The 18599-nt window shown below is 40.5% G+C and overlaps 1 protein-coding gene and 1 pseudogene across 1 annotated transcript in view; both read right to left on the minus strand.

Moving 5' to 3' along the window:
• Positions 1 to 9485, minus strand: part of LOC102875649 (chromosome unknown open reading frame, human C11orf70) — a 78767-nt gene extending 69282 nt beyond the window's left edge. The window contains exons 1-2 of the mRNA XM_006887319.1: positions 9376 to 9485; positions 9100 to 9181 (exon numbers count right to left, since the gene is read on the minus strand). Of these exons, the coding sequence (XP_006887381.1) occupies positions 9100 to 9181; positions 9376 to 9485 (192 nt within the window). The remainder of the gene's footprint in view (positions 1 to 9099; positions 9182 to 9375) is intronic.
• Positions 9486 to 13869: 4384 nt separating this feature from the next.
• Positions 13870 to 14731, minus strand: LOC102876049 (annotated as a pseudogene).
• Between the last annotated feature and the right edge of the window lie 3868 nt (positions 14732 to 18599).

Raw genomic sequence — 18599 nt, forward strand, 5'->3', positions numbered from 1 at the left:
ATTCTCTTTCTTCCTTAATGTTCTCAGTTAAAAATCCGTGTGGTTCCTTACTTTTTTGGTTTGTACCACATGGTCCAGTTCTGGTCATCAAATGTAGGCCTTCAGGAAAACTGTAAATTACGAATCTCCTAGAAGTTTACATGGGAGACTTATTTCATCTTTCATACCTCCAAATAAATATTCAACACTCATCATTTCTGACTTACATGAATGCTGACATTATACTCAAACTTAAACCTTGCCAACTATCTACTGGATAATGCCCCTTTCCTTGCTTATTCTATCACACTTTAAACGTTAATGATATTATTATAAGCCACCTAGTCAACCAACTTAGAACTTGTAAGTAACTATACATGTCTCCCTCTTTCTTAATCTGAACATCTTGTTGTTAGGTGCCCTGGAGTCTATTATAACTCAGAGCAACCCTATGATCAACAGAGTTGTCGCTTAAATATCACCATTCTCCTAAACCTCTTTCATCTATATGCAACTCTCAATTCAAGAAGGTATCACCATATTTTCTCTGAATGGTGGTACTTTTCAGTTTGGTGTTCTGAGTTCAGGCTTGGTACTAACAATCTATCTTTTACAATGCTGCCAAATCTATTAAGTGCTGTCGAGTTGAGTATGACTTATAGTGACCCTATGAACAACACATCTGAATCCTGACCTATCCTGTATCATCCTCATCATTTCTGACAAACTTGAACCCATTGCTGCAGTCACTATGTCAATACATTTCACTAAGGGTCTTTCTTTCTCCTATCCTACACCTTTTCAAGTATGATGTCCGTTTCCAAGGAACAGATTCTTCTAACAACATACCCAAATTATGTGAGATAAATTCAAGAATTGAGTATTTTAAATTTTATTGTTTTAAGATCTTACAATGATTCTTGGTTCACTAAAGCTCAAACTTCTTTACATAGTATAAAATATCTTGTAAAATATCATCTCACAAACATTATCTCTCAACTGTTTTTATCCCTTCTCATATGGCAATACAATTTCTGTGTCTGTTTTCCTTACTATAAGCAAAATTCAAACCCTTACCACAGAGATGATTCTGACTTAACAGCAATCCTGGAGGACAGAGTAGAACTGGTCCACAGAGTTTGTAAAGCTATAAATCTTTATGGAAGCTGACTGTCATACCTTTCTCCTAGTGAGTTTAAACTTCTGAGCCTTCAGTTTGCAGCCAAGTGTTTAAAACCACTGTGCTACCAAGGCTCCTTTATCTTTCTCTAACCATTTTTATAAATTTACCCATCCAGACCCAGGAACTAAAGAAATATCTGCCAAGTGAAATGTGTTCTTCCTTCTTCCTGTCCATTCACTATTTTGCAGATGAACTTTAGAAAAGTACTTTGTTTTTAAGTTGAAGAAAAGTTCAATACCTAGAATTCTGGTTCGGCAGTATGAGTAGTACCCTTCTGGTATAAGCTGCTGTTGAGTGCTGTCAAGTTGGAACTGACTTATAGCTGACCCTACAGTGGGTTTTTAGAGGCATTAAATCACATGGGAGGAGACTGTCCATTCTTCCTCCATGGAGCAGCTGATGAATTAGAAGTGTGTGCCTTTGAAATTGCAGTGCAACTTCTTACTACTAGGCCACCATAGTTGCATCCTTCATTTAGTTATGAGTCTTTGTAGGAGAAACTGCATAGAATTTGGGTAAAATGCCTGGGATTGTGCTTGATTCTGTTATTTTCTGGCTGTTGTTACATAAATTACTTAGCCTTCAGTTTCTTCAGCTATAAAATTGATCAGATAGTTCTGCAGATTTAGTGATAAAACCTATAAAAACTGCTGAAATCTCTGATACTAGAGTTATTGCTCTGAAAAAAGCACTTTGTAAAGTAGTATATAAGTGTTAGTGACAATAATCTAGTTACCACTGAGTTAATTCTGACTCAAGGTGACTTCATGTGAGTAAGAACAGAACTGTGTTACACAGGACTTTCAATGTTTGATTTTCAAAAGTAGATGGCTAGATCTTTCTTCTGGCTGCCTCAGGGTGTAGTCCACTCCAATTTTTTGATTAGCAACAAATATATACGTTTCATCAAGGGACCATTAATAAAAATTACTTAAAATCTATTGCTATTGATTCCAACATGGTGACCTTCTATCAAATTTCTAAGGCCGTTCACTTTAATGGGAGAGGATTAGCTATCTTTCATTAATAAAAATAGATAAAATTTAAAGAATACAAATGTCAGTGTAAAGACTAAGGTGTGCTGATCTGAGCCATAGTATTTTCAGTTGCTTTTTATGCACCTGGAAGTTGGATGATGAGGAAGGATGAAAGAAGAAGAATGGATGCCTTTGTACTAAAGATCCTATGGAATGGTAAAAGAACAAACAAAAGCCTATCTTGGAGGAAGTGCAACTAGGGTGTTCCTTGGAGGCGAGAATGTGAAACTTTGTCTCACAAACTCTAGGGATGTTGTAAGGAGACTAATCCTTGGAAAAAGACATCATGTGGGGAAAAGTCAAGGGTCAGAGAAAGAGAGAAAGACCCTCAACAAAATGGGAAAACACAGTGACTGCAACAATGCATATCAGAGATGGTGAGGATGATACGGGAAAGGTCAAGGTCTAGATCTGTTGTCCCTAGGGTCTCTAAGAGTTATAGTTGACCTAATGGCATCTAACCTCAATAACATTTATTACGGACGCTTTGGTGACCTAGTAAGCAATTATGCCCCTAACTTCCCAACTCAAGGGCTCGTGTTTCAAATCCAACAGCTGCTTCCTGAGAAAAAGATGGAAAATCTCCTTCTATGCAATTTATAGCCCCTGAAAACCTGATGGAGGGTCAACACTGAGTTTGTTCCAACCCCACAGCTCATAAATACAGTATTAATTAAGGGAGTTCTGGTGGAATAGTCCATAGTGGTTGCACTGCTAACTTAAATACCATTATATGGTGTCAGTTCAAATCTACCAGCAGCTCTGAGGGAGAAAGATGGACAGTTTCTTCCCATTTATGATAGCGTAGGAAATCCAATGGAATATCACAATGAGTCAGAATTGACTCAATGGAAGTGAATGGAAGTAAGTATTTATTAAGATTTTCGAATGATACAACCAGGAGAGAATAAAATAGATGAATGGGATCTTCTAAGAATCAAATCGTATGCACATAAAAAATCCCCACAAAACTTCTCTAACAGGGTAAAAAGGAAAACCACCGAAAAAACTGGGAATATCTGGTAATGACATATCTGATAAGGGACTTGCATCTAGAATTTATGGAATACTCCAGCACCTCAACAAGAGAAAGGTTGTTGTTATGTGCCTTCGAGTTATCTGTGACTCATAGTGACCCTATGTACAACAGCCCTAACTCTGCTCTATCTTGTGCTAATCTTTCTGTCTCTGATGTACACACCCCCATTACCCCAGCCACTGAATCAATCTATCTCATTAAGGGTCCTTCTTTCCTGTGCTGTCCTTCTACCCTCCTAAACATGACATCTCTCTCCAAGGACTGGTCTCGCCTTGCAACATGACAAAAGTATGTCAGATGAAGCTTCAGAATCCTTGCCTCCAAGGAGCAGCCTGCTCTCGCCCTTTCCAGGATGAACCTATTTGTTCTCATAGCAGTCCAGAGTATATCCAAATACTCCTCCAGCACCACAACTCAAAGACATCAATTCTTCTTCTATCATCCCTAGTCATTGTCCAGCTTTCTGACGCATAGCAAGTAACTGCAAAGACTGTGGCCTGGATTGGGTGCACCTTAGTCTTCAGACTGAATCATTGCTCTTAAGTACTTTGGCGAGGTCTCTGAGTGCAGATTTTCCCAATGCTATTAGTCTTTTAATTTATTAGCTGCTGGTACCAAGAGTGTTGGTTGTGGAACCAAGCAAACTAAAGCTGTTAACAATCTCAATCTCTTCTTCATCTATCATGATGCTGCCAATCGGCCCAGTGGTGAGAATCTTTATTTTCTTGATGTTGAGTTTCAATTCATATTGAAGGCTGCAATCCTTGACCTTCTGCAACAAGTGCTTCAGGTCCTCCTCAGTTTCAGCAAGCAGAGTTGTATCATCTGTATCACGCAGATTGTTGATGAGTCTTCCTCCAATCCTGATGCTACATTTTTCCTCATAGAGCTCAGCATCCTGAATAATTTATTCATACATAGATTGGAAAGGTATGGAGATAGGACACATCCCTGGCATACACTCTTCCCAATTTTGAACCAAACAATGCAATTGCAAAATGGACACATGATATGAACAGACACTTCACCAAAGAAGACAGATTGTGAACAAACACATGAAGAAATATTCAAAATTCCTATCTCTCAGACAGATGCAAGTAAAAACAACAATGAGATATCCTATCACCCTAGTAACAATGGGAAAGTTCAACTGAGCTGCAAACAACAAATGCTGGTGAGGTTGTGGGGAAATTGGAACACTTATTTACTGTTGGTGGGAGTGTAAAATGATACAACCACTTTGGAAGGCAGTATGGCACTTTCTCAAAAAGTTGGAAATAGAAATACCATTTGGCCCAGCAATTCCACTACTGAGAATATACCCTAAAGAAACCAGAGCTTCCACCCAAACAGATATGCGTACATGCATGTTTATTGCTGAGCTGTTCACAATAGTAAAGAGTTGGCACCAATCCAAGTGCCCATCAACAAATGAATGGAGAGAGAAGCTTTGGGATAGTCACACAACAGAATACTATGCAGCACTGAAAAACAAGGAACTCATATTATGCAAAATGGATGACCCTGGAGGACATTATGCTGAGTGAAATATCTCCGTCACAAAAGGACAAATACTGCACAATGCCACTGTTATAAAACAAGAATTACATTGGGAGTTGGGGGGAAACTAAGAAAAGAGGAGGGAAATAATGAACACTGCATTGAAACAGATGAGGGGAAAATTCTTTAAAAGAAATATATGATTAGGCATTATTTGCATGACAACAGTCCAGAATAAGAGGTGCATAGCAAAGTGGACTGGGATGTGGGGGTGGGGAGGAAATTGTGCAACAATGAATAGGTTTTTCAAAGAGAAAAGTAGGGAGGAAAATTTGCAACAATGAACGAATGGAAATTCAAGTTTTTTGTAAACTTTGGTTAAAATGACAATAAAAAATTATACATATATATAAAAATATATAATAACTTAGTATGTGTTAGGTAAGAACACCTGATTCCCCTTAGTAAGGGACCCTAAAGTTTTACTAGCTTCAAGGTAAATCCCATTTTGAGTTAATATGGATAGCCACAGTGCTTTCTTACCTTCCAGGTTATTCACATGAAAGAGCTGTGGTCTGCACTGTGCTGTACAGCTAACCACATTCGTTACATGAGTAAATGTAGTCATAAAACAAGTTCAGTTGTTTAAATGAAAACAAAGAAACAAATGGGAATAAGACTGCTCATTTCACAGGTAAAAGAGGTGTAAGTAAACATCAATAACTTGAAAATTAGTTTGAAAACAACTGACATATTATGGAAATATGTTGGTATCTTGAGTCTATTGAAGAATTTTGTCTCTTGAAAAATAAAAATTAATTTTATACTCTCCATCATGAATTCACCCCCCCCCCAATAATATTGCTTGTTAGGTGACATTTTTTTGCTATTTGTAGCTTCCCAAATTATACTCAAGGATCTTGGTACAAAAGAGTTAGGTGTTTGGCTGCTAACTGAATGTTGGTGGTTCAAATCTACCAGCTGCTCCACGGAAAAAGATGTAGCTGTCTGCTCCCATAAAGACCACTGCCAATGGTGCAGTTTTAATCTGCCTTGTATGGTCACTGAATCAGAATAGCTAACTCGCCAGGAACACGTTTGGATTGATTTTTTTTTTTTAAATTAGGCATGCCTTGAAAACTCGGTCTCTTAATTTTTTAATATCTTAGCAGTGCCATAGTAAGTATTAAATAAATATTAATTGAATAAATGACTTGTGTTAGATAACTTTATGGTATATTAAGATGAAGTGGATTAAGATTCTAATAATTTTTAAAAAGTTGTTTAGAGTTGGCACAAGGATAAATGAAAAAAAAATTTTAAAGTGATAAAAATCTAGTAAGTACTTAAGAATTAAATAATAGCACTATTGTCAAATATCATTGAGGCAACTATGACTCATAGAATAGATGAGAAGGGAGCTCTCGTGGCCTAGTGGCAAGAAGCTGCACTGCCATCCCGAAGTGGGGGGAGAGAAAGGAAGAGAGAGATGAGAGAATGAGGGGAGGGGAGAGGAGTGGAGAGGAGAGGGAGGGAGAGGGGGGAGAGGAGAAATAGAAAAAAACGGATTGCTTTCCTTTTTTTAAAATGTATCTCTATCTATCTATCTATCTATCTATCTAATCTATTTGAATGCTGCCCTATCCTGTTCCATTCTGACCATTTCTGCCACACTCAAGCCTAGCATTATAATAGTATTATACAATCTAAACGAAAGCCAAACTCATTGCCCTAGAGTCAATTCTGACTCATGGTAATTCTCCATCAAGTTTCCAAGACTCTAATTCTTTACAGGAGACTGCCTCATCTTTCCCTCAGAGCAGCTGGTGGATTCCAGTCACTGACATTTTGGATAGTGAGTGTCAACACACAGTGCAATATACCATCAGTGTTCCAACCACAGAATCATAAGAGTAGCAGACATTTAACCTTTGTACCCTCATAGTGTATACTATTAAGACAAACATGTCAATCCTATCTAAAGTTCTACTTTCTCTGTTCCTCCTTATTTCCTTTACCACCACATTTACCACTTTATTGACTTAATTAGTTTATTGACAGCCTTGCCTATAGGTCTGTAAGATCCTTGAAAGGAAGGTCCTTGTCTATTTTGATTATCCTCGTAGCTGGAACATTTGGCAGAATGCCTGCACATGGTAGGCCCTCAGGAAGTGTTTATGAATGAATAAACTAAGCCAATTATAAAGTTAATGCCTCAAGGACACAAAGGGGAAAGAAGGAAGATAATGTCAAAGACAATAACAGTATTTTCTTTGTGACTGAGGAGGGGGAAAAAAAGAAGATGGGGTGGGAAATAAATGCTATAATTGAAAATAATGACTGAATTTTAACACATTTTATACCTCAAAAATGTTTTATGTCTTTAAAAGTTGTCAACTCCAGAAGCTATGAAGACTTTGTGTAACTCTCTCATTGTTTAAAGCATACTTTTGGGATTACTTATTTAAACTGCTTTCAGGACCTAAGATTCAGATTCCAAAGTGTACAGACTGAACTTAACTTGAATTTCTGCCCGTTCCTTGTCATGTGAATATTGAACCTTCTCAGATTTTATGATCAGGATTTGATAATGCTGAAGGAAAAAGTCCAAGCTGCACTGAAGACACTGGTCAAAAACAAGAATCCAGGAATGACAGATTACCGACTGAGATGTTTCAACAAACAGATCCTTGAAGAGAGCTATTACACAAGTGACTGAAGAGACCTGTATTTATGCCCTTTCCAAAGGTGATCAAGTGTGGAAATTATCAAATAACATCACTACTAGCACATCTAGCACATGCAAGCAAAATCTTGCTGAAGATTACCCAAAAACAACTAGAACAGTAAGTACATCAACACAGAACTGCCAGAAATACAAGCTAGGTTTAGAAGCCATGGTACTAGGGATATCACTGTCAGTGTCAGATGGATCTTGGCGGAAAGCAGAGGGTTCCAGAAAGATGTGTTTTATTGACTATGCAAATGTATTAGACTGTGTGGATCACAATAAATTGTGGCAAACACTGAAAAGAATGGAATCCCAGAACACGTGACTGTGCTCATGCAAAATCTATACTTAGACCAGGAAGCAGTCAGAACAGAGCAAGGAAATTCTGTATGGTTCAAAATAAGGAAGGAGTGCAGCAGGGAGATGTCCTTTCTCCATACCTTTTCAATCTATATGCGGTATGTATCATTCAGGAGGCTGGACATTATGAGGAAGAATGTGGCATCAGGATTGAAGGAAGACTTATCAATAATCTGTGCTATGTAGATGACAACCTTGCTTGCCAAAACTGACTAGTACCTGTGGCGTTTACTGCGGAAGGTCAAGGACTAGTCTTCCATATGGATTGAAGCCCATCCTCAAGAAAACAAAGATTCTCACTGCTTAGTCAATACACAGCACCATGAGAGAAGGAGAAGAGATTGAGACTGTCAACAATTTCATCTTATTCGGATCCACAATCAATACTCTTGCACCAAAAGAAATCAAAAGATGAACTGCATTGGGAAAATCTGTTATCAGGGACCTCTCCAGAGATCTGAAGGGAAACAAAGTCAGTCTAGAGACCCAGGTGATCTGATCCAGACAATGGTCTTTGCAATTATTTGCTAAACATCTGAGAGCTGGACAATGATTGATGTCTTTGAGTTATGGTGCTGGAGAAGAGTATGAAACATACTCTAGACTCCTAAAAGAACAAACAGGTCTGTCCTGAAGACGGTGAAACCAGGTTGCTCCGTGGAGACAAGGATTTTGAAGCTGTCTCACATACTCTGGGCATGTGGCCAGGAGGGACCAGTCCTTGGAGGGCATCATGCTTGGAAGGGTGGGATAGTGCAGAAGAGGAAGACCTGGATGAGATGGATTGACAAGTAACTGGGGTACTGGGGGTAGGTGTGTCATAAGCAGATTAACTCAAGATAGTGCAGGGCTCAGGGCTATTGTTCACAGGGTCACTATAAATTGCAGGCAACATAAAAACAACAATAATCACTAATATGAAATATTAGTAAATTTTGTTGGCGCTAATTTAAAAAAGGTTGCAGGAAAAATGTAGTCGACTGACTTTCAGTCCAGAATAGGGGAGTTCACAGAATGATGTTAGTGAACATTTGCTAAGAAACACATTTATGGTGATGGGAAATGTAAAATAGCCCTTTCTTCCTTTAAAATCACTTGGATAGTACTTCCAAAATGCAAGAAAAGTAGTCCCTACGGAATGAGGCGCTTGGAAGACTCTATGGTGCTTTTATGTGGAGGAATGTTGGAAAGTTGTGGGAGAATGCTGGAATTCTATGGAGAAGCTGGAAATCAGTTTAGAACCAAAGAACTCAGCCACTCGCATACCAACCATAACGAACTCATCCTTCCGATAGGCCTGAAAAGTCTGGTCAAATCCGAACGCCTGGGCCTTGATCCTGCCCAGCATGGACCTGGGGTAGAAGAAAAGGCAAGTCTGCTGGAGCCGGCCCCTCGCGGGATGCACTTTCAGCACAGAATTCGCCCTTCCCGCAGCCCCGTGACAGCCTCAGGGTGGGAGAGTGTCACTCTCGAGGCCTCACGGGGCCCCTCGCGCCTCCACAGCCTCGAAGGGCTCAGGGGCTCTCGTCTCCTCACGGCCCCTCACCATTGGCGTAGCCGGCTGGTGGTCTCCTGGGCGGTGAGAAGCGGAAAAGGCCTCTGGGGCAGATATCGGAAATAATAGTTGCCCAAACCCCGAGGCTCCCCAGCCGCCATAATGGTGGTCTGGCTTCGGAGGAAGCCGAGGGTGTCTGTTTCCATGGAGACGTTGTCCAGGGAGGCCGCCATGGGGTCGCCGGTCGCGTTTGGGGGCGGGGCGGGGGCAGGGCTACGTGCCGCTGCGCCTGGCGTCCTCGCGTCCTCTCTCTGCACGCTCGGCTGTGTTGCTTTTTTTTTTAAACTTTTTTTTTTTTATTATTAATGGTTTTTTAATGCAACATTTATATTTTTTACAGCATTTTTTCCATTTAATTTTTCCTCATTCATTCACTGTTGCATATTTTCCTTTCTGCCCCCCCTCCGTCCCAGTTTTTTCTCTTTGAAAAGAAAAAAAAATTCTTTCATTGTGATACAATCTCCTCCCAAGTCCACAGTCCACGTTACTATTAATTTATTTTTCTGTAATTTTGTCATGAAAATAATAACTAATATATATTCCTTTTAAAAAGTTCTCTCCCTCAACTGTTTGAATGCTGTACACAGGTCGTGCTGCAAGCCTCCATCCTGGATTTGGTTGGGTGTGAGGGAAAACTGCCAGTCAATTCTAGTTGCTCAGCACAACAACTCACAGCCTTTGAACGAAAACTGACCCTCTAGCAGGCTTTGAGGTGATAGATTGCCCGTCTTTCTTCCTAGGAGAGACTCTGATTCAAACCTCCCAATTTTGGATTGGCAGCCCAATTCCTATGTCGCAGGCCTTCTCCGCTAGTGATTCACTTTCGGTTAATTTCCTGGACTCTAGCACCATAATCTTAGATCTGCATTTGAGATTCACGCGTTTCTGGAGAAAAAACTTAGGTCTATCTATTTTGGAAGTGTTTATGTGGCTACTTGGGAAAGCGAAAAGTTCTGTATATACAATGGACTGCCAAAAGAAAAAAAAAAAACACCAACAAATCTACCTTAGAAGAAGTACAACCAGGCTGTTCCTTAGACTTGTTTTACATAGTTTGGGCATGTTATCAAGAGGATCTAGTCCTTGGAAAATGACATCGTTCCTGCTGAGAGTGGTTGTCGTGCACCACCTAGTTGGAACTGACCCCTAGAAGACCCTCCAGTGGGTTTTCAGAAACAGTAAATGCTTGGATCACTGAGGAGCCTGGGCTTTATGAGGAGGAACGCGGCATCAAAACTTAAGGAAGACTCATAAAATCTGTGATATTCAGATGACACAAATTTGCTTTCTGAAACTGAGAAGGACCTGAAGCACTTGCTGTAGAAAGCTGAGGACTATAGTTTTCAATATGGATTGAAGCTCAACATCAAGAAGACAAAGATTATTACCACTAGTCTAACTGGCAGTGCCATGCTAGATGGAGAAGAGATTGAGGTTGTTAACAGTTACAGCTTGCTTGGCTCCACAATCAACACCCTGGACTCCAACAGTCAGGAAATAAAAAGGCAAATTGCACTGGGGAAAATCTCTGTTCAGGTCCCTCTCCAGAATACTGAGAAATAAAGATGTCAGTCTAGAGACTAAGATGTGACTGATTCAGGCCATGGCCTTCACAATTATTTGCTATGCACCAGTGGTCTCTACAGTGACTAAGGATGACAGAAGAAGAATTGATGCTTTTCAGTTGTGCTGGAGAAGAATATTGCACATACCATGGGCTGCCAAGAGAAAAACCAGGTATGCCTTGGAGAAGGTGACACCAAATTTCTCTTTGGAGAGTGGGATTTTGAAGCTACATCTCACATACTTTGGGCACATTGCTAAGTGAGACCAGTCTTTGGAGAAGGACGTCATTCATGCTCAGAAGGGTGGAGGGACAACACAGGAGAGGAAGATCCCGGATGACATGGATTGATACAGTAATCGAGGAAATGGGATTAGGTGGGTCAGAATCAGAGAAACTGGCTCAGGATAGAGCAGGATTCAGAGCTGTTGTCCATAGGGTTGCTGTGAGTCACAGAAGACTCGATGGTATGTAACAAGTGCATTGGAGGAGATTACCCATCTTTCTTCAGTAGAGCAACTGGTGGATATGAACCATGTGTCTTTACAGTTCCCTACCACTAGGCCACTAGAGCTCTAGGATAGTAGAAGGGCCAGCAAAGGAGTGGAAAGCCTTCAAGGGAGATTGACTGACATGGTGACTTTTAAGTGGAGTAGAGAGGATGAGGATGATGAAGGATCCGTTTTGATCTGTTGTGCATAGAGTTGCTATGATTCAGAGTCCTTTGGCACCTAACAGCAACAAGTTATGCTATCATTAGCACGTTTTCCAAAAGGTTTCAGCACCCCAAACAGAAACTCAATACCTCTTAAAAGTGATAACACCCTAATCTGATATTGTTGTTAGGTGCAGTGGAGTAAACCTCATAGCGACCATACAAACAACATATTTGAACCCTGTCCTATTCTATTCCATCCTCATCATCTCTGACACTCTTGAGTCCATCTCTGCTAACCACAAATACAGGTTTGAGTCTGTGCATTTGCCTGTTCTATTCTTTTTATTTGGTACTGTGGTAATTGTTTTGATTTCTTAAAAATGGATTTTTTTTAAAAAAACACCAACCTAGTGAGCCAACTTTAGAAGAAGCTCTGGTGCTATAACAGTTAAGAGAAAGTTTGGAGGTTGGAACCTTCCTATTTACTCCATAACAAAGGTCCTAGATTTGCTGCTGGAAGATAATAGCCAAGGAAATGCTATAGGGTAGTTCTTTTGCTACCTGCAATGGACCCTACTACAAACCAAATTTGCATTTGTGGAATAAGGTCCTTTTTAAAAAACTCAACTTATTACTGTCAAGTTGCAATCAACTCACAGCTGACTCTCCAATGGATTTTCAATGAACTTTCAAACCATGTGGGAGAAGATTGCCCATCTTGGATTCCATCGTCCATACAGTTGCCAACTTTGAGTTGGTCGAACAACTTACTACAGACTAAACCACCAAAGTAGTATTAGTCCTAACAAACTCCCACTTAGTCATAAGATGATATTTCCCTGTTTTGTAAATCATAGTATCACCTTCAATAATACTTATAACTTATAACTTATCTTAACCATGTCTCTTTCAGACATGTTTAAAAAATCTTTTAATGATTTTTTAATTTTATTATTATTTTTTTGTATGTGTACCATTGAATCAGATCTGACTGGTACAGGAGATTCCCTCTCCATCTCCAGTGGAGCATCTGGTGGATTCAAACTGAGCGCAGCTTCTTGCCACTAGGCCATCAGAGCTCCCTTCTATCAGTTTTTTTATGTGAAAATTTAGAGGATTTTATTGACTTTTATATATCTTGCAGAAAACCATTCACATGTAAAAGTTGGACATTTGATATAAGATTTATTCACACTGTTTTACACATAAATTCTTTATTGGGGGAGTGGGGCAGTTTTCATTTCAACAGGACTTTCACATGATTACAGACACAACATTGGCACACCTTATTGTTTTTAAGAAAAGGAACAAAACCCCAACAACACAATCAAACAGCTACTTGACGGGTATGTGGCTAGTTGCCAGCTTAAATCCCAACATGCACTTGTACGTGATCTTGGAAGTACCTGCTATAAGGTCGCTAAAATAGCCATTGGAGGTCCTCTGTGGTCACACATGATTGCTTACAAAATAAAACCTCTTTACCTATTGGTTTCATGATAGAAAAATATCACAAATAAAAATTAGCACTATCAATGTCTTCGTTGCAAAAACATCACAGAGGTGGCCCGAGTGCTGTCCGCTCACTGCCTCGTGGGGAGAAGTCCCCGGACACTCGGTGAGAACTGAGCTGCTGCGATGGGGGGGGGCCTCGCTGGTCACTACTTCCTGCTCCTGGCTGTCTATGTGCCAACTGATTACGGGTGAATGAGTCCAAATTAAACCACATTTGGGCTGGTTAGTGGGACTACTTTTCATAGTGAGTGAGAAAAATCCTTACATAAACAGAGGGTAGTGGGGGAGAGGGGAGTGTACTTCCTGATGCCAAAAAATGTGTCTAAAATCTGTAAATATAAAACAGATTAGCTTTTTATAAAGAAAGGAATATATATTAAATATATTTTTTTCTTTTCTTGGTAAGAGTCCTATTTGAACGTAATTTTTTTTTTTTTTTTTTTTTTAACCTCTTTTCCTGGAGGCTGGAAGTGGAGGTGGCTCGGTATTACAAAGAATGTTCCAGAAACGAAGGGGCATTTCAAAGCAGACGACAGAGCCCTGCCACCACTGGGCACACTGCAACGGCTTCCTCTCTCCGAGCACGTAGATTCTAAAGCTAAGGGGCCTCTCTTAAGCTATGTACAGTGGCTGACACGCACATGGTGTTTCGCTGTCACATGATATACCGGGTATACCAAGAGATGAACGGGGGACGGACACTTGTCACTGACATTCATGTAGGCACAGCAGCGTCAACGTGACAGCTCTACTGGAGGGGCGAGGTCTGCAGAGGAATCATGATTCTGGATTCCATTTCCTGAATAAGTGGGACTGTATAATATACTAATTCTTCCCAGCCATGTTTATGCCACGCTGCATTTCGTATATCTTCCCGGGACTGAAGATCCTTGTAAGCCCAGAGATGGTGCACCACATACAGCTGGCCGATCTGAGAGAAGAACCCGTCCACGGCTTTGTTGCTGTCCTGCCGGAAGCGAATGGCTCGGGCCCAGTAATTGCCCCACTCGATCATGGTTCCGGGTCGGAGTTGGTAAGACCTGAGAGCTCGTATATGTTGGGTCCTGATCGGGGCACAGGCTCGTTCCAGAAGCTGAACTCCAGCAGCAGCTGATTCTTCCTGGACAGGAGCATGTCACTTCGCGCCTTCCGGAATGCCACAAATTCCTGATTTTCTCTGAATTTATTCATCACCTCTGTGAGGGCTGGGTAGCCGCCTTCGTATCTCCAGAGATGGACAGCTTGATCCTGCTCGCCATACCACGTGTTCCAAGTCCCCACCAAAGTACAAGGGTAATGTTTATCTTCGTGAATCTTTGGCAACACCTCTTGACAAATTCTGTTGTAAGCTTCTAGGCACTCCGGCTTAACATTGTGAAACTGCAGCTTGTACAGGCTGCTGGTCTCCCTTTTGGCCAGGAGGTTGGAGTGGGCGTCTTTCCTTGGGTCCACCTTCCGGACAAATAAAGACTTCATCCAGCTGTCTTCTCGAGGCAAACACTGGAGGAGGCCAAATCCCGGAGCCCGGGCAGGAGGCCGCAGGGCCCCGCCCACCGCAGCAGGTCCCCGGCCGAGGCCCCTCCGCGGGCGCGCAGCACTCGCGCCGCCATCTTGCTCGGGCGCTCGGCCTCTATCAGTTTTTTATATCACTATCTTCCTGGACTCCTAAAATAAGTTGGAAAATTCTCTTTTGGAAGACATTGTATATAGTGTGGGCAATGTTTATTTCTTAAATTGATTAATCTTGTCATAATTAAGTTATCTAGGGTTTTCCTTTTGTGCTAATGTTAAATATGACTTCAATTTCTTTTATAAATATAATTTAAGGAATTATATTTTTAAATATAAATATAACTGATAAATGAATATTTATAAGTATGCAATGTTAGATGGGTCTTGGCCAAAAGCAGAGAGTATCAGAGGAATGTCTGTGTTTCACTGACTACGAAAAAGCATTTGACTATGTGAATCACATAAAACTGTGGCTAACCTGAGAAAAATGGAAATTCCAGAAGACTTGGTTGTGCTCATGTGAAACCTATACTTGGATCAGAAAGCACTAGTCAGAAAAGAGCAAGGAAACATTACATGGTTCAGGATCAGGAAATATGTGTCAAGGATGCATCCTGTCTCCATATCTTTTCAATCTATATGCAGAACAGATCATTCAGAAGGCTGGACTTTCTGAGGAGGAATGTGGCATCAGGATTGGAGGAAGACTCATCAACAACCTGCATTATGCAGATGACACAACCTTGCTTGCTGAAACTGAGGAAGACATGAGGCATTTGCTCTAGAAGGTCAAGGACTACAGTCTTCAATATGGATTGAAGCTCAAAATCAAGAAAACGAAGATTCTCACCACTGGGCCAACTGGCAGCTTCATGACAGATGGAGAAGAGATTGAAATTGTTAACAGCTTCAGGTTGCTTAGTTCCATAATCAACACTCTTGATACCAGCAACCAGGAAATCAAGAGCTGAATTGCATTGGGAAAATCTGCTGCCAGGGGCCTCTCTAGAGTACTGAAGAGTAATGATGTAAGTCTGAAGACTAAGGTGCACCTGATTTAGGCCATGGTCCTGGCAATTACTTGCTATGTATCAAAGAGGTGGACCACAACTAATGATACTAGTAGGAGGATTGGTGCTTTTGAGATGTGGTGCTGGTGAAAAGTATTGCACATACTGTGGACTACCAAGAGAACAAAGAGGTCTGCCCTGGAGAGAGTGAAACCAGGCTGCTCCCTGGAAGCAAGGATTCTGAACCTCCACCCAACATACTTTGTGCATGTTGTAAGGAGGAACCAGTCTTTGGAGAGGGACATCATGCTTTGGAAGGGTGAAGGGACAGTGCAGGAGAGGAAGACCCAGGTTGAGATGGGTTGACTCAGTGACTAGAGAAATGGGATTAGGTTTGTCGGAGATGATTGGCTCAGGATAGGGCAGGGTTCAGGGCCAATATGCATAGGGTTGCTATAAATTGCAGGTAACTCGATGGCACATAACAACAACAACAACATATTTTAAAGATTTTTCTATTTCATCTTACATCAGACTTAGAAATTATGCTTTTTAAAAAGAATTTGGGTATTTTATCTAGATTTCCAAATGTATTGCCATAAAATTATTTACAGACTTTTTTTTGGTCTTGAACCAGCCCTTATCTTTTTAGTGTTTGGAATTCTTTTCATGGTGTTAATTTTTATTTATAATATTAGTTCCCGGAAGCTTGAGAGGTTAAATAGTACTACTGCCAACTCAAAGGCAGGTGGAAGTTTGAATCCTCAAGCTGCTGCAAGAGAGAAAGATGGGCAGTCTCCCAGGTAGTTTACAGCATCTGAAAAGCTGCTAGAGGATCAGTTGTGATCCTCCGTAGCACATAACAACAACGGCAACATTATTTGATTTTCTTTCATTCTTACTCGTAGTTGGTCCATTTTCTTAACTTTGACCAAGAACCACTTTGACCTTATGATTGTCTCCATTATATATTTAATCAATATCAGGTCTTCCTTCATCTTAATTTGCTGATCTTTTTGTTTCTTATTAGTATTTAAACTTCTATCACTGATTTCTAATGTCTCTTCTTTTATTATATATGTTTTCAAAGATATAAATGTCATACTAAGGTCCAGGTGCAGTAGTCCATGTAATTTTAATCCCCTTTGGACTGTGCCAGGGCTCCAAGGAACCAGGGCAGTTTGGAAGGATGGTAGGCGATGGGGTTGAAGGCTGGGTACCGTATTCCCAGTAAAACCAGTAGGAAAAAAAAAAAGTCACACTAAGCAATATTTTAGTGACCTTGTGCTCACTTTGACACATATTAGTTTCTTTGTCACTTAATTCCAAATGTTTCTTTGTTTTCAGTGATTTCTTCTTTGATCAATGGGCTATTTAAGATACTAATTTCTAAACATTTATAATTTTTATCTTCTTGTTGCTATGTTTTTGTTTAATTTTATTGTGGTTCAAAATTACACTGTGCATTATTTCAAGCTATTAAACCCACTTGATGATTGAATCTTGGTGGTGTAGTGGTTAAAACACTTGACTGCCAATCTCAAGATTGGTCATTCAAATCCACCAGCTACTTTGAGAGTGAAAGATGAAGCTGTTTGCTCCCATAAATATTTGGTCTTGGAAACTCCTCGGAGGCAGTTCACTCTGTCTTGTAGGGTCACTGTGAGTCCAAATTAACCCAGCTGATAGCACTTATTTATGGATGGCCTAATGGTAAGCAGCTGTACAGCCTACCCAAAAGCACACAGTTTGAATCTATCATCTTGCTCCATGGGAGATAATGGGAGATCTCCTGCCATGCTATTATCTATCTCTGAAAATGGTTAGTCATGGATCAATTATGATTTGATGGTACATAACTCCTCCTCCTCCTCCTACACACACACACACACACACACACACACACACGGGTGGGGAGAGAGATGGAGGAGGACTTACCACCTATAAAGATGTGGCCTTATACACCCAGTAGAGGGTCACTATGGCATTATGGGTTGGAATCAACTTGATGACAGAGAGAGAAACATGCTTAATGTTGAAGCTTAGCACACTCCAGTGCAAGGCACCACCTGGAGCAGAAGCAGCAGGGACGAGTAGAAGATTCCAACACCTCAGCCTGAGAAAAGCCTAGAATAAGAGCTGCTAGCTGTTTGAGAGATAGGTACCTGGCACAACTGATGATTAAGCTGCCAAACTCTTTCCTAAATTTAGTCTGTGAATCTTACAAATCTATCACTCCATCTCCTGCACCAATAAACCTGGCCATTGTGTGAATGGCCTGGGAAACAACACTGGTCTGGATCTCCTGGAGAGCTGCTGTGAGAGGCTATTTAGATGGGATCTCTGGCCTACTTAGGAAGACACAGTCCTGACTGATGAGACCCCTGGAACAACAGCAGACCAGTGCTCGAGGAACCACTGGTGGTCTGCACGTCTTCAATCTCTTAGCTTTAGGTTTGGATCCATACTGTGTATTTTGATGAATCATCTGTGTATACTTAAAAAAATGTATTCTACATTCTTTTAGTTTTATGTGTAAATAATATCTAGATGACTAATTGTGCTGTTCAGACCTTTTATATCTTCACAGATATTGTGGGGTTTTTGTTTGTTACCTGAAGGTTATTGAGAGAGGAAGGTTAAAATCTGTAGTGTTGATTATGAATTTCAGCTGTTTTATCTTTTGTTGATCACGTCTCCTTTATATGTTTTTAAACTGTGTAATTGGGAATAGGAATATAGAACTTTCATGTCTTTCTGTTACATCAACCCCCTTGTGAAGTGTTCTTTTTTATCTTTTGTGAAATTTGTACCTGACATTTTCTTTGTATATTTTTAATATCACTACTTCAACCTTCTGAATATGACTTTGATTTCATCCCACCTGAATTTCAGAATCATCTCAGGAACAGGTTTGAGGCCTTGAACACTAATGAGCGAAGACCAGATGAGTTGT

The sequence above is a fragment of the Elephantulus edwardii genome, unplaced genomic scaffold (genome assembly GCF_000299155.1).
Source record: "Elephantulus edwardii isolate Elephantulus edwardi_28Jun2011 unplaced genomic scaffold, EleEdw1.0 scaffold00056, whole genome shotgun sequence".
Classification (NCBI taxonomy): Eukaryota; Metazoa; Chordata; class Mammalia; order Macroscelidea; family Macroscelididae; genus Elephantulus; species Elephantulus edwardii.